The sequence below is a fragment of the Dama dama genome, chromosome 1 (genome assembly GCF_033118175.1).
Source record: "Dama dama isolate Ldn47 chromosome 1, ASM3311817v1, whole genome shotgun sequence".
In the NCBI taxonomy this organism is placed as follows: Eukaryota; Metazoa; Chordata; class Mammalia; order Artiodactyla; family Cervidae; genus Dama; species Dama dama.
This window is the reverse complement of record NC_083681.1, coordinates 30,510,183-30,531,240: the sequence shown is the minus strand read 5'-3', so window position 1 is coordinate 30,531,240 and position 21,058 is coordinate 30,510,183. Positions and strand designations below refer to the sequence as shown.

Below are 21,058 nucleotides of genomic sequence, written 5' to 3'. Positions count from 1 at the left end.
ACTCTCTGCTTCTCCTTTTTTTTTTCACTACAACGTTCTCAATTCTACTTCATTTCTGGTTAAATGTGGAAGGGGTAGATTTTGAAAAGAATTCCCAGCATTGCCTTTTATTGAATTTATAATGTCATTTTAAAAGTTTACTTAGTTTAATTAATTTTGTATAAAGTAGGAATAACCAAATATATTCTAACTGTTCTGCCATCTCTTGGGAATAATAGAATATATTCACCATAATAGAAATAGCAGAAACAGTTCATTTTCACCCTCTATAGATTCTTCCTTTCAGTAATTTGTGTTTCATCCTTACAGACTGATCTTTCATGTAGAACAGGTGAAGGTTTAGGTAGAAATAAGCATCAGGATTCTACTCACTATGCACAATTGTTTCCACTATGCACAACTGTGTATCTTTTAGCTATGGTGCTTAAAAGGCTTCCTGGGTAGCTTAGTAAAGAATTCACCTGCAATGCAGGAGACCTAAATTCAATCCCTGGATTAAGAAGATCCCCTGGAGAAGGAAATGGCAGCCCACTCCAGTATTCTTGCCTGGAAAATCCCATGGACAGAGAGGAGACTGGCAGGTTACAGTCCATGGAGTCACAAAAGAGTTGGACAGGACTGAGCAGCTAAACCACCACACCACCACGGTGCTTAAACTTCCTCCAAGAGAAATAAATATAACACATTTTTAAAAGGGGGGCGGGGAGGTTTCCCACACCAAGTAATTCTCTGTAGACATAATTTAACTCTTGTGTTACAATTTAACTCAATTGTGGCACTATCTACCTGGCAATAGCATCAGATCCCACAGGTTAAGGGCTCAGTCCCACAAGACTGCCCTCAACCTCAAATACCAATCTGAAGTCCAGGTTGTCACTTGTGCTTTTGACTAACTGGCTATCAATCAGTGATAGCCACAACCCCCTCCCTGGGTTCAATCATTTGCTAGAGTGATTGAATTCAGGGAAATGGTTTACTTACTAGATCACCATTTTATTACAAAGGACACAACTCAAGAATAGCCAGTTGCAAGAGATACACGGCGTGGGGTATGAGCGTGGAAGCTCCACACCCTCTCCAGGTGTGCCACCCCCAGCACCTCCACATGTTCATCAACAAAGAAAGCTCTCTGAACCTGTGCTTCTGGGTTTCTATGGAGACTTCATTATGTAGGCGTGATTAATCAATCCACTGATCACTGTGATTAATTCAACCTCCAGCCCCTCTCCCCTCCCAGGAGACTGAGGGTGGCAGAGGCACTGAAAGTTCCAGCCCGCTAATTAGATGATCGGTTCTCCTGGAAACCAGTGCCCCATTCTTAGGTGCTTTCCAAAAGGTACCTCATTAACAAGGATAGCTGTAATTGAAACAGCCTTATTATGAATAACAGAAGACAACTTTATCACTCTTATTACTTAGGAAATCCCAAGGATTTTAGGAGCTCTCTGCCAGGAAAGGATAGGAAAACCTAATATTATTTCTTGTTATAAATCACAAAATTGCACAGCTCATCTCAAGCAGATCTTCATCTCTGGGGCACAGCTCCCAAAGACCCCACATGACTTCCTCCAGAATCAAGCGGGAAGCTCCCTCATGGGCCCACCTGAGGGCTCTGGCCACACCCTCTTCCAGGAGGTGGACCCATGGGAAGGGAGAGAGACCTTGAACAATCCTGTGACTGGAGGTATCAGGAGTCCTAAAGCTGCAGCTTCTGGTTTAAAGAGAGCATCTCAGCTCCTACCACCTCAGGCTGGAGGGTGAAGACAGGAAAGCTTGGGCAGATCATTGCCGAGCACGGGGTGCTACAGCAGATCTGAGGCCAGAACCCCGTCCTAAGCAGAGAAAGAAGGGAAGAAGTCATTCAGGGAACAGAAGAGTTCCTTTTCCCTGCCCCCACCTGCACTGGAATGCCCAGAAATAGGGGCTTCTTCTCCGGGGCCCTTCTGTCCCCACCCACCCTGGCCTAAAGTCCCAACCAGGGTCCCCCAAACTGCTTCACCCTGCAGCCTCCCGCTCTGCCCTCCTCTCTGACCAACCCCCTCCTCTTCTGGCTATCTCTTCTTCCTCACCTCTCTGGACCCTGGGGGAATCCAGGCTTCCAAGCCCTGCTGAGATCTGGCCGCCAACTTCAGGCACAGGGGTGGCTTTGCCTCAGCCAGCTGCTGAAGTCTTTTCAGGTCATTGTCTCCACCCATGGGATACCCGTTCACCTCCAGAATCATGTCTCCTGTTTGCAGCCCGGCCTGGGCAGCAGAGCCTCCTAGGGTCACCTGGTGGAATAGGTGGGGTCTAGAGGAGCCTGGAACACCACAGAAATGCTTGCTGGGTATTCTAGGGCTCTGGGAGGGAAGCAGAAAAAGGCTCATCAAGAGGCAAAGGATTGAAAACATCCAAGGTGCCCGGGGCATCCGTCACCTGGGAGATGAAGAGACCAGGCTTGCTGGCCACACGGCTGAGTCGGAAGCCGTAGCCACCGCCAGGCCCAGGGTACAGGAAGCACTGGCGGAAGTTGCCGGGGACAAGAGCCACTGCTGTGTCTTCGACAGGTGGGCTCTTGCTCTCAACCACAGAGGCTGAGCCACTACCCCGGGGAGAGTCAGGAGCCTCTGTGCTCTCCAAGAAGAGGAGCGGAGACAAGTGAACCTGGAAAAGAGGAAGCGGACAAGTCTGTTGCTCCTCCCTAACCTGAGCCCTGCTCCATTCCGGCCCCTTCTCTAGCCCCAGCCCCTCAGCTCGCACCATGCTGAAGAAGCGGTCAGCCTTGGGGTCGACGACAATGAGGGAGACACGGGAGCCCTGCGCCCGGATCTTGGACACTGTCTCCTCGTGGCCCAGCCCCTCCACGCTCTCCCCAGCCACAGCCACCAGCCGGTCCCCAGCCTGCATCCCGGCCTTCTCCGCTGGCAGTCCTGGGTCCACCTCCCATAGGAACTGACCTGGGATGCAGACATCCTCATGGCTCCCTCCCCCCTGACCGCCAGTGCCAGCCCAGGCCACTGTGTGCACACTGGGGGCCTGACCCAGGGGAACACAGGAGGAGGAGGCCCCGGGCTGGGGTTCAGCCAGGGCCACCACTTGTGTGCACTGAGCAGTGGATGCAGACACTGGTGTGCCCACCCCGAGGCCCGCCTTCCCGCCTCATCCCCAGGGCTCCCACTCACCGAGGCGACCGTCAAGGCCCTTCTCCTCCCGGAGCACGAACCCGAAGCCCTGGGGCCCTTTCTCGAGATGCAGACAGCGGGGCTTGGTGGGCAGTGCCCAGCCCTCTGCCAGAGGCGCAGCCAGGGGCATTCCCAGCTGGCGACACTGCTCCTCCACCTCTGGCCCTGCCACCAGCAGGGTCACCTGCTTGCCACTCTGCCAAAGCTGTGGGGACCCAGCAGGGCATCAGCATCAACCAACTGGGGAGGGAGGGCAGAGGCAGGCACCCCCTCCCAGCCCTTCTTCCCAGGCCCTAGAATGAAGCCCTCGGGAGGGGAGGGGGGTGGCGAGCACAGAGTGGAAAGGGAAGGATGGTGACAGAGGCACAAGATCAGACCGGGAGATTGAGAGTCTGCTTCCCGAGACAGGGACCAGGCCCAGAGGGGTGAGGACCAAGAGGAACCAGCCATACCTTCCTGTTGAGTTGGTTATGCGTGAGGTTTTCAACACTGACCCCATTCACTTCTAGCAGCCGGGCCCCAGGGGGCACTCCTGCCCGCTCAGCTGCTCCTCCAGTGCTCAGCACTAGCCAGAAAGGACCCCGATGTCCTGGAAGCCCAAAGGGTGACTTTCTGCCTGCCGCCCACCAGAACAGGGCTCAGGGCCCCCCTGCTGACCCCTGCCACGCTCTAAGCTCACCTTGGGTGACACTGAAGCCAAAGCCGCCCTCGTCTTTCACTATGTGGCACAGCCGAGGCCGGACCCCCTGGCCGAGAGGGGGACAGAGGTGGGCGTTGTTCCCCCGCTGAGCTCGGGCCACCTCGTGCACGTGCTGCGCCAAGACTGTCAGCAACACCCGAGGCCCGCTGGCCCGGATCCGGCGTATCACCTGAACAGCAGGCATGCGGGGTGGGCTTGAGCCGGCCCCCTTTATGAAGGTCCCCTCCCCGGAAGCTACATTCTTCACCACAGGAACCAGCTCTCTGGAGGCCTTCACCCAACCATTCTGACCTGGGGTATCCCTAAATTCTGGGAGATGGGGGAGGTGACCCCCCACCCCCCCACCTCCCATGTGGGAGGTATGTCACCCCCACATACCCAAGGAGGTAACTAAGAGGCTTCTGTCTCCCTTAGGTGCTACAGAACGTTCCCTCGTACCACCGGGATTCCAGCCCAACCTCACCATCAAATAATCTTCATGTTCCACGACGTGGTTGTTCACCCCCAGGATCCAGTCCCCTTCTCGAAGACCCTGGCGCTGGGCGGAAGAGCCTGGCTCCACCCTGCATACCACATGCCCAGCCCTGCCCGGCTGCTGCTGCAGGTGGAAGCCAAAAGTCCTGCCCTCCTCTTTATTCAGCAGGTAGAAGCGAGGCCGTTCCAGGCTCCAGAGATCTGGATGGGGAGGTGGGCAGCAGAAAATGTGGAGGAAAGGGGACATGACCCAAGTCACGTTATGCCTGGTAGCCTCTGCCCGTGTGATTGAACAGTGAACAGGCTTCTGCCCAGTTAGGGGTCGGGCAGAGGGGCTGAACACAGCCCAGGCAGAGTGGCTGGGACAGAAGGAAAAAGTCCAGCCCCCTTCCACCTCCATGTAGTCACTCCCCACCAAGGCTGTCATCAGAGGGAGACAGTGAGTGGTTTCCAAGGAGACGGGATGCTTTGTGGTGCCCTGGTGGCTCTGGGGAAAGGAAGTGGTTGCCCCAAGGGGGTGGGGGAGGTTACCAGAAGGGTCGTAGTCTTCAGCCAGGGAGAGGACAGGATTATCAATGCCCAGCTTTGGGTTAAACTCAAACTTCCTGCAAGGAGGCAAGTCACGCAGGTAGGAGAAAGCTGACATCCAGACTTGGGTCCCAGGCTCGCCTTGAGGTGCCAAAGGCAGCTGATGAGCCTCCCCACCTTCAGTTCCCTCCTCTCCTTGCCCCAGTCTTTCGCAGCATGGCACTTACAGGGCCAAGGAAGCTGTGTCCTGAAGATCTGCCAGGCAAAGAAGGGGTGAGGGAACGAGAGGCAGTCTGCCCCCCAAGACTCCACTTCCATGGTCGTTAACTGAAAGGACTTAGGGGAACCCCCAAATTCAGGACTCGCCCTATGTTCTGCTCCAAAAGGGTCTTCCCTTCCCCTTCCTTCCGCTCCCTGGCCCAGGCCTTCTGATCCACACAGAAATCTGAGCATGTCAGTACAGGGCGTGGACCAGGAAGGCAGACACATCCACCCACTCACCTCTCACCTCCTAACTTCCAGTCTATTTTCAGGGCTCCAAGCCCCAATACCAAGTGTGTCCTAGTGCCAAAGCCTTCCAATCCGCCCTCTGCCCTGAAGTCCCCTCCAGAGGGTTTCTCCCAGCCTCCTACCTGCAGCTGCCTCCATGGTTGGATCTGCGACCCAGCGCTCAGTGTAAGGACAAGGTCCATCGAAACCAGCTGATCCTCCCACCTACCCCCGCCCCCACGTCCCGCCTCCTTCAAGACACTGCCTTAGAAGCAGCTGGGTAATGGTTAAGGGGAGGAGAGTCTTGTCTTCTGGGGAAGTGTATATGTCCTTCCCGCCCCATTCCTGAGCCCCGACTTTCTCAGGAGGCTCTGCTGCTGTCCCAGGTCCCTCTCTGCACAGAGAAAGGTCACTATAATTGCTAGTCACTGCAATCCCAAGCCTGGGATAAGTGTATGACATGGGTGACAGAAGCCCTATGACCCAACATGGCCTCCCACCCACCCCAACATCTAGTTCATGTACCACCCCCTCCCCAGCCCTCGCTGCCTCTGAACTTAGTGCTCAAGAAACGTCTGCAACAGAAACTGGCCAGTGGTTTAACCAGAATGACGAAGAACAGTACCCTTTCTTGAAACCAACAGGCAAAATAGAGGCCACAATAGTTGGAAGACACAGCTCTTTAATAGCAGCAAGTCAGCGCCCACATCCCTAGAGGCCACCAAGCTTGGGTACCATTGGTGAAAGGGCGACGACGGTGAGGAGACAGCACCAGTGAGACAGGAAAGTGGCTGCTGGCATCCCGAGTGTCCCCAGAAAACATAAAGGCAGGACGTGGAAACCCTCCAACACATCTGGACAGCAATGCCCCTGGCAAGTCCAACATGAGAAGAGTGCCCCCTGGTGGCATAATCAGAGAGGAGCGTGGTGGTGCTGCTACAGGACAGGTGTATTCCCTGAATAGCTCAGCGGTAAAGAATCTGCCTGCAATGCAGGAGACACGGGGGACATGGGTCCAATCCCTGGGTTGGGAAGATCCCCTGGAGGAGGGCATGGCAACCTACTCCAGTATCCTTGCCTGGAGAATCCCATGGACAGAGGAGCCTGGTGGGCTACAGCCCGAAGGGTCTGACACAAACAGTCGGACACAACTGAAGCAACTTAGCGTGCACATACCCACACTAAGGAACAGTGTGGCCAGCAAATGCCACATCTTTCAGTCCTTCTGGCTGAAGGGAGGTGAGGCATGTTCCACAGTCCTGGAAACTCCAGACTTGTAACACTGGTTGGACATGCCCTAGGAGAGCAACTGGCATACCTGTGTGCCTATTCCATCCATCCCCTGAAGGGATCTTTCTAGAAGTAGTAGTGGAAGCTAGGGGATCACAGACAGAAGGGACTTGGGGCGAGGGGACACACACTGCTGCCATGGTCTCAGCTTCCAGGGCCGCCCAGCTGCTCCAGGAGGGCCCTGACCTCACCCTCCACCCGCAGCAGCTGGGCCTTACGCCAGGGATTAAGTGTGGCTCCCCGGTTGTCTTCCAGATCCCTCAGCAGCAGCTCCAGGTGGCGCCGGACCCGGCCCCGATCCCAGCTGTTGAGGTTCCGCTGGACTTCACTCAGGATCACGGACCAGTACTCGGACACTGCTGTCCCCTCCGTCAGCGACACCACGACCCGGGCACCGCCCTCTGCAGCGCTCCCCAAGTCCCGCAGGGCCTGGCGGCACTCTGAGCTCAGCTCATTGAAGTAGAGACTAGTGGGAGACAGCAGAGTAGATGCCATTCAGCGGGGTTCAGAGAAGGAAGGCAGAGGGCGAGTGGACAGAAAGCGAGGGGTCTCATAACTCATCCCCTAGCTGTGGAATGCGATGGGGAAAGTGTCTGAAATATGCCAGAGACGGAGGGTGGTGGCCGGTGGGAGGCAGGGATGACACTAGAATTCAGTGGGACCAGAGTCAATAGGAACCAGGCCACTAGGACCCGAAGGGAAACGGTGGTGGAGAATCAGGGCTGGGGAAGGGCCCATCACGGATGGGGGGTGGGGTGATGGGACAGGGTGGGGGAGGGGCAGGGAAACTCACTGCAGCAGCTCCAAGGAAGGGTGCTTCCAGGCAGCCTTGGCTAAGGCCAGGGCCGCCGTGTCACCAGCACCGTTGTAGGCCACGTTCAGCTCCTGGAGCTGCTGGTTTTGGTCCAGCTGGGCAGCCAGCAGCTCTAGGCCCTCATCCCCAAGGCCCGTGTGCAGTAGAGACAGGTGTTTCAGGGAGGTATTTCCTGCCAGCCCCTCTAGCAGCAGGGCCACGCCTGCCGCCGTCAGTGGGTTGTTGGACAGCCTAGGGCCACAAGCAGTCCAAGGTTATGAGAGCTCCTAGCAGCTGCCCTGTGCTGAGCACCGGGACTTGGGCCTAAAGGGTGCATCGCCTGGGGCAGAGACCAGCCTGGATGCAGAGAAATGCAGGCCAGGAAATGAGAAAATAGGGGTGAGCTCCCTGCAGAGGAGGAAGAGTGAGATGGAAGCTGGCTTCTCCCTCCCCTCCTCCGGCCTTCCATTCTCCTTGGGACACCTTCCCCTCTATTCCCTCTCCCCTTCCTCCTCCCTTCTTCCTCCTTTTTTCACTCCCTTCCAATCCCTGCTTTGCCCTCTGTTCCCAATTGCCCCTCCTTCTTCCCACCCCATTCACCTCCCCTTACTCCAACCCGAAATCAGGAGCCCAGGCGTCTGGGTTGCTAGTCAACCAGTCAACACTTTGGGAGCATCTATTGAGTGCCCAGCATCAGGGTCATCCTTGTGAGGCGACAGGGAAAATCCTCAGAGGGAACCAGTGATGCTGTTACCAGGCAACTGGCCTGGGTGTTATTTCTCTGGCCCCTCCCCAGGCTGATTTTAGCCATGTGAGAGGCTTACTTAATACCTATGGCCTGTGGTACTTTCCCCCGGCCTGGCTGCTTGTACTAGACAGGAAGGATCGGGAAGAGGGGGGTGGAGGGAGTGGGTGGGTCGGGGTCTACCCTCCTGCCTTGTTTATTACACCAGGCATGTTGGGAAGCGGAAAGCCCACCCTTGACCATAGCTGGCCAGCAGGATGAAGCCCCCCATAGGGCGCTCACCGCAGGGTAGTCACTTGGCACTGGTCATGTAGCAGCAGGTCTCGGAGGTCCCTGCAGGCCTCGGGGCCCAGGCTGTTGAGCTGCAACCTAGAGCAGAAGGTGGCCAGAGGGGAGGTAAGAAACCGAGGAAGGAGTTCGGCCTGGAGCCTGCCCACCCACTAGGACCCTCCCTCATCATCCACCTCTTTTAGGCACAGCTGCATCCCCTTCTGTGGCTCTTGTCACCTCCACCCACACCAGACTCACCCCACCCCCTGGTTTTTCCTCACTCCCTTTGGTCTCCTGAGCACCTTCTCCTCTGCCCGTGCAGGAGGGCAGGGCCTCACCCCAGCTTCCGGGCACGCAGGAAGACAGGCGTGAGCGTGCGCAACCCAGCAGGATCCAGCTGGCAGGAGGCCAAGTTCACCTCATCCAGGGCGTGCCTTCCACTGCCCAGGACAGCTGCCACCACCGTGCACTTGAGGGGTGTCATGCGCACGCCCGCCAGGTTGAGCTGGCGCAGAGAGCCAAGCACCTCGGCAGAGAAGCGCTGATTCTGGAACTCATAGTGGAAGAAGAGGTGGTCCAGGAGCTCCGAGGGGGGCAGCACCTGCCGGCCCAGCTTGCCCAGCTTCTTCTTGATGGCCTGGGCATTCTCCAGGGCATCCAGGGTCTTTATGGGGCAGCCAAGTTGAGCCAGCACTGCCCGGTTGTGGGCAGACAGAAGCCCGCCCATGAACATGGGGAAAAGCTCAAAGACTTCATCATCTGGAGGCTCGTCCGGGTGGCGCCGGGGACCTTCGATGCCCAGGATACTAGCACCCATCTGGTCTAGGACATCGTCGTTGTAGTAGTCCTCCTCTCGGAACATCTCCAGCACCATGGCCTGGGCCACTGCCTCACGGCTCTTACCCACCACGCGCCCAAACACTCGTGGAACCACCTGGAAGGGAAGCAGTGTGGAGGAATGGGGAGGCGGGTGCAGCCTCCTGCTTGCCTTTCAGCCTTCCTGCCTAAGCCTCACAGTCTCCTTTAAACTGGAGCGTGATTTGTCTGATCACATTACCCCCCTCCTGCAGCACCTTCCGTGGCTCCCTGTTGCCCATGTGAAATAGAAAACTGCATAATTTGGCCCCAACTGGACCTTTCCAGAGTCATCTCTCAGCACTTGTCTCACGTACTCCAGACAAAAGGAAATTCTTTCTTTTTCCCTAATACTCCTTCCGTTTTCAAGTCCAGGGTTGGTGGGAAAGAATTAACATATATTATGCATTTAGCTTGAAGAAATTAGCATATACTATTCATCTAGCTTGGTCCCAGGCTAGGTGGTGTAAATACATCACCATCTTCAACATCATCACTGTCATCACAGCAGCAATGACTGATGTCGCTCCTACTACTTCAGACCCTTCATGACTTGACCTGATGAAATAAAATTCATCTTTTAAGGTAAGACAAGAAAAATTTAAACATAAAGTTTTTCTCTGCCCATTTGGGCCTCCTCCCTTCCTTCTGGTATGCACTGTGCATCTCTATTCTACATTTAACTAGACTTCCCCAAAGGCAAAAATACCTGCCACAAAGATCAGTTTCTCCTTCTGGCATCAATTATGTGACTCCTTTGAAGATAACATTCCTTTTTCAATCTTCTAAGAGGTCATGATAATCTACCCCTCACCTTGTATATGCAAACATCTTAGGTGAACTTTATGTAGAATGCCGATATATCATTTTCCTTAAAGATAGCGACTGATGCAAAACAAGACTTCTCAGATGACCTGGGGGGATACTGGACCTCACCTCAAGGAAGATCTTAGCTTCAATACTTATTTATGATCTTATCAGTACTATGAGGTCTATTACTTGTATTTGCCTATTTTATAAGACTGTTCCCTGAATCACCATGTGACTGAGCTTCAGATAAAATTAATGACTAGGCAACTTGAAAGTGAAAGTTAATCACACAATCATGTCCGACTCTGCAGTCCCATGGACTGCAGCCTGCCCGGCTCCTCTGTCCATGGAACTGTCCAGGCAAGAGTGCTGGAGTGGGTTGCTCTTTCCTTCTTCAGGGGATCTTCCCTAACCGGCCGAGTCTCCTGCATTGCAGGCAGATTCTTTACCAACTGAGCCACTAATGAAGGCCAGGCAACTTGAAATACTGATCAAATACATAGTTCTATATGATGAATGACTGTAAGTTGTAACTCTAATATGGGAAGAAGCAACAAGAGGGAATCATTTTCTGGATCATAACAGACTGGTAAGACAGGCAGGTCAGAGGATGTTGGCTACTGTGAATAAGGCCTAGTCCAGTAACCGCACACTGAGTGGCCCATCAGTGAAATCCTTGCCTGACCTGCAAACGAGAAGTCCTAGTCCCTTGGAACAAATTGGTCACAAACTGCCTCCCAAACCTTCATCAAAATTAAGACTGAAAAGGGAAGGGATTGTAAAATAAAGAATGTTGCCCACCACCCAGTTCTACAAAATCAAGTCATTAGCCACTGCTGTTGCTGGCCTACAATAACCTTGAAAGGAATTCAGGGTAAAGATCAGGATGAGGCAATTTGTGTTCTGGTTAAACTGACAGTGAAAGTGAAAGAGGAGAGTGAAAATGCTGACTTAAAACTCAGCATTCAAAAAACGAAGATCATGGCATGCAGTCCCATCACTTCATGGCAAATAGATGGGGAAACAGTGGAAACAGTGACAAGACTTTATTTTCTTGGGCTCCAAAATCACTACAGATGGTGACTGCAGCCATGAAATCAAAATTCACTTGCTCCTTGAAAGAAAAGCTATGACCAACTTAGATATCACATTAAAAAGCAGAGACATTACTTTGCTGACAAAGGTCCGTCCAGTCAAAGCTATAGTTTTTCCAGTAGTCATGTATGGATGTGAGAGTTGAACTATAAAGAAAGCTGAGCATGGAAGAATTGATGCTTTTGAACCGTGGAGTTTGAGAAGACTCTTGAGAGTCCCTTGGACTGCAAGGAGATCCAACCAGTCCATGCTAAAGGAAATCAGTTCTGAATATTCATTGGAAGGACTGATGCTGATGGTGAAGCTCCAATACTTTGGCCACCTGATGCGAAGAACTGACTCATTGGAAAAGACCCTGATGCTGGGTAACGTTGAAGGCAGGAGGAAAAGGGGACGACAGGAAGAGATGGTTGGATGGCATCACCTACTCAGTGGACATGAGTTTGAGCAAGCTCCAGGAGTTGGTGATGGACAGGGAAGCCTGGTGTACTGCAGTCCATGGGGTCGCAAAGAGTCAAACATGACTGAGCGACTGAACTGGACTGAAACTGACAGAACTGGTCCTTAGATATTTTCAGGAGAAATTTTTATGAACCTGGATTCTTGCATCTTTCCATACTTAGGAAAGCACTAAAACCATTAAGATGTCTGTTCCTCATGATTAGATGGGGCTTCCCTGGTGGCTCAGTGGTAAAGATGTGGGTTCAATCCCAGGGTCAGAAAGATCCCCTGGAGAAGGAAATGGCAACCCCCTCCACTATCCTTGTCTGGAGAATACCATGGACAGAGAAGCCTGGTGGGCAACAGTCCATGAGGTCACGACCCGAATGAGGCAACTAAACACACAGACACACACACACTCCCTTCAACAAAACAGCATATGTACTGGTCTCCCTCTGTACGTCTGAAATAGTTCTTAGAACTCTCTGAGAGACTGTCTCCCAGGTTAGAATCCTCAGATTGGTTTGAATTAAAATTTCCATTTCTCTCTTAGATATGTTACGGAACCATTGACCTAAACAGCCCGCCTTGACCAGAGCGATGATGACCACTTGCATGAGTGATCTCACAGTAGGAGGTCCCAAAGAGGAACATGGTGCTGCTGCCAAATGCTAACCTGGAAAACCTGGGAGGGGCCAAAAGGAGGGAGGAGATGCCAGCCCCATAATACTGTCCTACTAACATCCCAGAAGCCTTCACACTGGAATCCATCTTGGCTAAGAGATGCACACGCCACTTGGAAGGACCCTGAGTCAGACTAAATATGGGCCAAACAAGATGACTGACCAAAGACAACCCAGAAATTAATCTTATCACCGTAAGTCCTGAGACTGTGAGTCACGGTGCAGAGCAGTTCTGCTCCTCCCCACCCCCTTTCCTACTACTCTCTGCCTGGACGTCCCTTCCCAATAAAGCCTCTTGCGTTGTCAGTATGTGTGTCTCCTCAGACAATTCATTTCCAAGAGTTAGACAAGAGCCCACTCTCAGGCCCTGGAAGGGGTCCTCCCTTCCTGCAACAGATGGACGATTGATTAATTTTTCATTGACAGGCCCCTGCCAACCACAGCGCCTTCATCACAGCCTCTCACTCACTCTGCTCTTGTCCTCTCTGCTTCTCTCTCTCTCTCTCTCTCTTCTGTCTTTTTGACAGCGCTAAGATTTTTCCTCCTTCAAAGCTATATCCTCTTCCTGGAGTGTTTCTCCCCCAGTGCTTCTCCTGGTTAATCCTCCAGAGATCAGATTAAATGCCCTTCCTACAGAGCGGCCTTCCTTATCCCCCTAAATGAGGTCCCCACCTTACACACTTCCACAACACCTGGAACTTGGCTTTCCAGGCACTTCACAGGATTTTTAATCATATGGTTATGCTGACAAGTTTGTGTTGAGACTGCATGATCAGAAAAGACAAAAACCTGGGGTTCTGTTAGTTTTTTTCCTCCGAATCTAACACATTGTCTAGCACAAAGCAGGCGCTCAAATATCTGTTGGAAAAAAATGAATGTTTGGGAGGTTGGTGACATCAGCTCCCATGTTTGCAATGGTTCTGAGGAGAAAGGACCTCTGGCCAGAGCCACGAGGTTGTTTTCTGGCACCTCCTCTACTAGCGTGCTGCAGTCCATGGGGTCACAGAGAGTCAGACATGACTGAGCAACTGAACAATTACCTCTAATGCCTGCCTTTTTTTTTTTTTTTTTCACTTGTTACAGGCAAGGTTCTCACCATGGAGGGTAGAGGGTCCCTCCCCCAACAATCATCTGGAGACAAGATACGAAAACAGTCCCCCTGGGAAACTGAATCAATAGGCTCATATAGACACAGATGGGACCCAACCTCTGCTAGGCAACCCTCCCTCCAAGAGGGGCTGGGGGTGCGGTGCCCCCTCAAGTAACTGAGCGGCTTTCTGAATCCCGTCAGGAGACCACAACCCCACTGCAATCCAGATGAAGCAAGGACATCCTCAAAGGGGTGGAGCAGCCTCAGCAATGGCCATTACCTCCCTGCCTGAGTTGATGCTGTGAGAAGGGATGGGCTGCCTGAGCCTGTTTATGTTTAACAAAAAAATTTTTTTGTTAAGCTTTTTATTTATTTTTATTATGCTGCACTGGGTCTTACTCTCAGCATATAAAACCTTAGTTGCATCATGTAGGATCTAGTTTCCTGACTAGGGATCAAACCTGGACCCCCCAAATTGGGAGGGTGTAGTCTTAGCCACTGGAACACCAGGGAAGTCCCTAACAAACAATTAAATAGCACTTACTATGTGCCAGGATCTGCAGATGAAGACATTTAACCCTCATATTGGGCCAATGATACAGACTCTTTATTTTTCTAGTTTGGAGTAGGAAATGGCAAGCCACTCCAGTATTCTTGACTGAAAAATTCTATGGACAGGGGAGCCTGGGCGGGCTACAGTCCATGGGATTGTAAAGAGTTGGACATGACTGAGTGAATGAACACACACATTATTCCCATTTAACAGATAAGGACCTTGAGACATAGGGAGATTAAGTAATTTGTACAAAGTTACACAGCTAGTAAATGGCAGAGCCTGGATTTGAACCCAGGTAGCTGTGTTACAGAATCCCTATTCTTAACCCTAATGCTTTGCTGCCTATAAAAAGGAAAACTTGTTAAAATTTTGTCCACTTACCAAGGCCCTGCTTCCTCAAGATAGGTAACTGAAACATTTCTACAGAGGACTGGGGTTCCCAGCAAAGCACCACAGCTTCACAGAAATATCCACAGTACATCAGTAAAGTTTAGCAGAAAGAGCACAGGATTCGGAACTATAACACCTGCACTCAGATCCCAATTATTCTACTTACTGAGTGACCGTGTTCACGTTACTTAGCCTCTGCAAGCCCCAGTTTCCTCATCTAGAAAAAGGATTATAATAGTGTTTCATTTACAAGGCATCCGGCAGACATCAGCTAAAAGTGGATACTTCTTCCCGTCAAAAACTTAGTGCATCTGCACTGCACACAGCACAGTCCTGAGGCCTGTAATTTGGTTTCTGGAGCGGACCTGCACCCCGGACGGATTGTCCTAAACCAATTACCAATGCCATTTATCCTCCTGGTATAAATGAATAAAATGCCATCTGCTTTATAAACCTGTCTCTGGTGATTAAGTTAGGATGAGACATCACTCCCAGAGTCTCATCACCTCTGAGGAATAGATACAGTTGGGTTTCCGGACCTGCAAAGCACAGGATAGACCCTGGATTGTAGTGACCCCTGCCGCCCAGCAACAAAGACCAGGAGAGATAGTAAACCACCCCCCAAAACCTATCATCAGAGTTATGGGATTGTTATTAATAAAGTCCCTGCACCCTCAGGTTCCCCTCCAAGCGTTCCCCAGCCTATAGCTTCTCTCTCCCTCTTCCTTATACCCCAATCCCATTAAAAGCCAGACTGCCCAGATCTGAAACAGAGCCAAGAAAGAGATTCACAGCCATGCAGGGTAAACAGGTTCCTTATGGGAGAAAAGCAGGGGTGAACAGGGAGGATGGGGCTGGCAGCCAGGGGTCCTGGGGCTGTTACCTTGAGAAGGTTGAGGAGCAGTGGCAGGGCCCGAAAGGGCAGCAGCTTGGCCACGATGCCCAGGACCAGGCTGACATCCTCCCCGACACGGCCCACAAGCTCGGCCACTTCCTTGCCCACCCGCTGCAGAGTCGTCTTCCGCAAACCCAGCACGATGTAGAGGGCAGCCAGGTATTCCTGCATGGCAGGCACGGTGAACACGAAGGCACCCTCGTGTCCTGGCTCCACGCACGGAGCCAGAAAAAACCGCAGGGCATCTCGGCAGAAAACATGCAGCAGCTGAAACTCCTCTTCTGTCTGGACGCCGGCTTCCAGGCAGCCACGCACGTCCTCTTCAGAGAAGTAGGTCTTGCGGGAGGACACCCCCTCGTAGGCCAGCTTGCCCATGGTTCGGGCTGCATAGGCCATCAGGGACAACTTGGAGGGGTCAGTGCTGTCCAGCATCTCCCCACTGAAGTTAAGACGCAGGAAGCTGGTGTAGATGCTCGTGAGGGTCTGGCCGGCTGGCGTGGGGGCATGCAGGAAGTGCAGGGTGGCACAGACGAGCCAGCAGTAGGAGGGCAGGAAGCAGGCAGCAGAGATCTGGTGGTGTCCCTCCAGGTTCCGGGTCAGCATCTGCACCAGGTGGTCGCGCTGAGCTGGCGTGACCGACACCCCCCCAGCTCCAGGCCCGCAGTCTGGCTGGTTGAGGCGGAGCTGGAAGTAGAGCTTCTGGAGGTTGGTATCAGAGAAGCCACAGATCTCGCCATAGCGGCCCACGTATTTGCTGGGGATGCGGCCGATCGCAGAGGACCGGGTGGTCACCAGAATGCTGGCCTGGGAAGGGCATGGTGGAGGGTTAAGAAAGACCCTGGTGTCCTCATTGCCTCACTTGCCAGGGAGGAGAGTCCAAGGGTGAAGATGATGATGACTTCAGTAATAATAACTCAGGCTTACTGTGGACCCACTATGATCCAGGGCACCGTGCTAAGCACTTCATATGCAGCATCTCATTTGATCAACGCAACTCAAGGCAAGAAGGAAATGGAAGCCTAAAGAAGCTACTGACCAGCTCAGTCCCACAGCTCGGAAGCAGAGGAGCAGGATTTGAACTAACCCAGAGCCTACGCTCCTATGCATTAAATATGTGGACCCAGAATGCAAAAATCCTTAGGGTGCAAGTTAGGGACAGCAAACCGGGGCAGGGCACACTCACCTCGGGCAACATGTATTTGCGCAGCAGGTTGACGATGATGGCAGCTGGCACCTCTGGCTTCTCAGGGTCACTGCAAAGCCCTGTGCTGGCCAATGAGAAACTGAGGTTGAGATGCTCCAAGCCGTGGAGCACAAATAGCAGGCGGGAGCCGGCAGTGGCCATCAGAGGCAGAATCTCCTTCAGGGGTGTGTAGCGCTGGGCTACAAGTTGGCACAAGGAGGCGGGAGCAGGGCCCAGGGATGACAGGTCCTCGCAGGAGAAGGGGATGAGCAGCTCGAAAGCTGGCAGCCGCCCGTAACACCAGTCCAGGACCATCTTGCGCACCAGTGTGCTCTTGCCTGTGCCCACGGTCCCATAAAGCACCACTGTCTGCACCCGACGCCCACAGGCATCTGGGTCAAAGAGCTGAGACAGGGCTAGCGGGGGGAGCCCAGCAGAGGGTGGCTGACGCTCCAGGGCCAGTTCAGCCTGTGGGCGCAGCAGCTCATCAGGGGTGCTCTCACGGATCACAGGGTCTACATGGACTGTGTCTAATGCAAAGGTCGGGCCGAACTGGCGCTCTTCCCTGGGCAACCGACTGAACCACTCGGCCAGGTTGCGGCGGTGCCGCTGGATAGCTTCTGAATGGGAAGGCAAGAGGAGAGAGGGGCGTCAGGAAGAGGGGCGGAGAAACACAAGAGCTTAGGGAGATGGTAGGGTCAAGCTGCCGAGTCAAGACACGACATCGGGAGATGCTGGGGTCCAAAATGGTGCTGGACACACAGGACTCCCTCAGAATGTCCAGGAAGTTCAGACCCCTGTGACAGGAAGTGGGGAGCCATGGGATGAGTGATGGTGAGTCTGGGCTGACTGGTTGCATAATTATCTGTGCATGATCTTCCCTGACAGCTAGAGGCAGTGTGTTGAAGGGAGGGATGATATGTCCCTCCCAGTGCTTTGTACATCGAAAGCGTGCACTGCACGAGTGTCACAGGAAGGGGTACACAGATAGATGGATAATAAGGCCAGGGAGAGTGGGTCCACGGATGGCCGATGGTAACGGATGCTTTATACCACCTTCCTGCTTGCTTCTCTGCCCACCCTCCCCGACCCCATCACACGCCCTGGGATTCCAGCAGCCCCTCTCCTCAGGCTGACTGAGGAGCCAGTTCCTTTACCAGATGCAGCAATGCCCCGGAACAACTGTCCGTGCGTCCCGGATGAAGGACCGTTGCCCACTGAGCTTCCATTGTGGCGTATGAAGGCCCTGTGAGCAAAGAGAGGGGGTGAGCTGGGGCTTGGCTGTTGGGCTCAGGCTCCACAGAGGCTCAGAGTCCAGTCCTGCCTTAGCTGATAGGCTTCTGGCTTCTTGAGATCCAGCCCTGACCCTGGACATCCAAGTCCAGAGCCTCGTCTGACTCACACCCTTCCCCGGGTCTGAGGTCTTGCCCCTAGCCCTCCAGCTCCCCACTGCTCCCTGCCTGCCTGGAACTCAGGCTGGCCTCTGCTGGACTCCGCCCACTTTCCACCAGTCCTTCCTCTGGCTGACCACTGTGACTTGCACCATGGATGATATGAGCCAACTTCCTCTTTAGGTCTACTAGCTGACTCTCTACCCTTCTACCCACTGGAAGACCAACCTCTCCCCAGGACATCAAGCTCTCTTCAAGTCCTGACCCTTCCCAGGCTACTCTGCTGTGTCCAGATGTGTCATAAAGTATGACACCGAGGCCTCACCTCAGGGACCCAAGAGGGCCCTCCCCTTTAAGGGGCCAACTCCAGTGAATCAGGAAGGGGATACGTTCATCTACAGAGAGAAAGAAGAAGGAAGAAATAGCATCGAGAACGCAACCACATTAGCTCAACAATACACAGACCCCACATCTACGTCAACCCCCCTCATCATTTGCTCTCATAGCATCACGAACTGCCCCTTTGCAGCAGTTATTATATTTCATTATGTAATTATTTCATTAACACTCATTCACACACACACCCATTCTTCCATGAGAGCGGGGATTATATCTGTTTTGTTCATAATTATCCACTTAGAAATAAGCATAGGGTCTAGCACACAGCAGGCACTCAATAAATATCTGTTGAACGCAAAATGAAATCAGACAAGTGTTCCTGGACTTATGTAGCTACAAGGACCCTCAAAGATCTTCCAGTTTGACTCCCTTAGTTTAGGATGGGAGAAAGGAAGCTGGGGAGGTGCAGTGACTTGTTCAAGGTCAACAGCTAGTGAATCACAGAACTGGGACTAGCACACCTGGTGTCTGGATCCCTGCTCTCCTGGGGGTGCCGTCTGGACTCTGAAGATGAAGGAAGAGTTGGAAACAGAAACCCTTACTTTCTGCTCACCTGCTGGCTGGAGTACTCTTCCCAGACCAGGGCTCCAAGAGGCCCTGGGCAAATGGCAACCCCACCTCATGGCAGGAGAAAAGATCAGAGCCTGAGGGACTGAGCACACCACCTTCTATCCAGTTCCCCTGCAGGAAAAATGGTATGAATGGACCCCACACACCCCAACTTTCCCACCCCACCTCCCCGAGCAGGCCAAAGGGTGACCTTCCGCCTCAAGAGAATATTAGCTTTTCATTAAGTGTCAATATCGCCAAAGCCCTGGCCTGGCCTTCAGACCTCTCTCCCCTACATCCCCCACCTGAGTGATCCCATTTTATCTCCTACCATCCACTGCCCCTCCTCCCCTATGGCTTCATGATTGCCTTTCTCCTGAGTTCCAGCTTAATGAACTATTTAGTTATCCTTTTAAAAAAACAAATTTATTTATTTTGGCTGTGCCACAAAGCATGTAGGATCTTAGTTCCTTGACTAGGGATGGAACCTGTACCTACTGCAATGGAAGGGCGGAGTCTTAACCACTGGACTACCAGGGAAGTGCCCCTTGTTGTCCTTTTCTTCTTTTGCTTGGCTTCCAGCAAACTCACAAGAGTTCTGTGTTCATGTTCAGAAGCTTTTCTGAGCCAACAATTCCCAGTAAACAGTCATCCACTCTCTTCTGAAGTTTTTCTGTAGCTATCAGGTCCTTTTAGCTGAGTTTTAATGGTTTGACCGTTTTATCTTCTCTGTGACTTTTATCTAACCTGCTTTTCAGGTTGGCATAAATAATAGATAAATGAATGAAGGACTTCTTACTTGGTGTCTCCATATGGACATCCTGCCTGTGCTGCAAGACACATGCTTGCAGAACTGAACTCAGCATCCCTCGTCCCTGTTCAGTTACTTTATGGCACGTCTTCCCAATCACATGATTTCTACTTTAAATCTGACCCCTTTGTCTTCAAATTCTTCTCTCCTTCTTCATACACTGGAAACAGCCCGGCCCATTCCTCCTCCCCATTCTTTACCAGCCTGTTCCTATTGCATCATCCCTCCCACCCCTGTGCTAACTCAGACCCTCTCCAGACTTCTGGGGACCCCTCTTCTCTTTACCGGCCTCTGCCTTCAGTGTCATCCATTCCCATCCCTCATCCCAGCCACCAATCGCCTCCCTAAAATCCTAGGTTGTATGGAGTCCAAATTACCTGACCCACACCTGCTAGTATCCACCAGGCTTTCTGAATCTTGCTTGCACTTTACTTTGTTCATACTCTTCCATCAGCTCGGAATGACCTTTCTCTCCTGCCAGAATCCTACCCAAGCTTTTAAAAACTGCTTAAAGGCCCTCTCCTGGAAGTCCTTCCCAATCCCTGAGCTCCTTTAAATGAAGCACACAGCTATTTGGCAGCCGGTCTCCACTGGGATGTGGCTCCTTAAGTGCAGGACACACAGGGAGAAGTGGGTGCACTGGGTCCTCTTGCCAGCAGGGCCAACCAGTGGAGATGCAGGCTGGGGCTCAGAAGACCTGGAGTCCCGGTTGCAGAAGAAGGGTTAAGAGGCGGCCCTGGCAAGCTGGAAAAGCTTGGGGAAACTAGTGGGGAAAAATCTGACGCAGGGCCTCTAATTCAAGATGGGACTCGCGGTGGGGGCGGGGGTGGGGAAGGTAACTTTCGGAAGATCTCCAGAGCAGTGAGAAAAGAAGAGGGCACCGCAGGAAAGGTACCAGGTCTGTGCTCGCACAAATCCAGAGCTCCTCCTCTTAATCGGGGACCCCAGCTTTCCTTGTTCAAGTTGGTTTCAGACCCAAGGGGAGAGCCCGCCACAACGGCCACCATTCAGCGCACCGCTGCGTCCTACGCAACCCCGGCAGCCAGCTCCTAGCGGCTCCAGCCCAGCCCCGCCCCGCCCCCGCTGCTGAGACCTTTACCCGCCGCAGTCCAGGCCGGGAGCGGTCGCCGCCGGAGTCTCCCGCTTACTCGCAGAGGCCCCGGCGCGGCGCCGCGCTTCCTGCCCGCCCCGCCCGCCTGCGCGGAGCCCTGCCCTTTCTGGCTACCCGCCCGGCAGCGGGCACGCGCGAGGACGCGCCTCCGCGCTCCGGGCCTCCGCGTCCTGGGAGGAGGGAGATAGCGAGAGAGGCTGGGGTCCCGGAGAGCCGGCCCGGGGCGGGGACTTCTTCCCCATTCATCCGGCCGTCTCCCCGCGCCTTCCGTCCTACACCTCTCCATCCGGCGGGCCCTGCCGCTGGGACTGTCTTCTGCAGGTCGCCGAGCGACAGTCTCATCCCATTA

The 21,058-nt window shown here is 53.2% G+C and overlaps 2 protein-coding genes across 7 annotated transcripts; both read right to left on the bottom strand.

Moving 5' to 3' along the window:
• Positions 1–251: 251 nt before the first annotated feature.
• Positions 252–5,558, bottom strand: NHERF4 (NHERF family PDZ scaffold protein 4). Of its 3 annotated transcripts, none has more exons than XM_061145949.1 (11): positions 5,496–5,558; positions 5,091–5,118; positions 4,867–5,004; positions 4,325–4,536; positions 3,841–4,030; positions 3,614–3,726; positions 3,162–3,366; positions 2,740–2,936; positions 2,416–2,643; positions 2,070–2,270; positions 252–1,832 (listed from the first exon to the last, which is right to left on the bottom strand). In XM_061145949.1, exons 1-11 carry the CDS (start codon positions 5,553–5,555, stop codon positions 1,803–1,805), a joined length of 1,602 nt encoding a protein of 533 aa, XP_061001932.1. In that variant the 5' UTR covers positions 5,556–5,558; the 3' UTR covers positions 252–1,802. The 3 variants fall into 3 exon arrangements, with proteins under 3 accessions (XP_061001932.1, XP_061001921.1, XP_061001941.1); XM_061145938.1 differs by having other exon boundaries at positions 258–1,832; positions 3,614–3,750; XM_061145958.1 differs by having other exon boundaries at positions 261–1,832; positions 3,614–3,750; positions 4,867–4,940.
• A 459-nt stretch (positions 5,559–6,017) lies between these two features.
• On the bottom strand, positions 6,018–20,759 carry NLRX1 (NLR family member X1). Of its 4 annotated transcripts, none has more exons than XM_061145906.1 (10): positions 20,698–20,759; positions 18,792–18,919; positions 18,165–18,234; positions 17,606–17,694; positions 16,449–17,068; positions 15,254–16,069; positions 8,789–9,384; positions 8,463–8,549; positions 7,436–7,687; positions 6,018–7,108 (listed from the first exon to the last, which is right to left on the bottom strand). In XM_061145906.1, the coding sequence occupies exons 2-10, from the start codon at positions 18,859–18,861 to the stop codon at positions 6,787–6,789; spliced, it is 2,922 nt and encodes a 973-aa protein (XP_061001889.1). In that variant the 5' UTR covers positions 18,862–18,919; positions 20,698–20,759; the 3' UTR covers positions 6,018–6,786. The 4 variants fall into 4 exon arrangements, with proteins under 4 accessions (XP_061001889.1, XP_061001907.1, XP_061001880.1 ...); XM_061145924.1 differs by having other exon boundaries at positions 20,692–20,730; XM_061145897.1 differs by lacking the exon at positions 20,698–20,759 and adding an exon at positions 19,976–20,675.
• Positions 20,760–21,058: the final 299 nt, after the last annotated feature.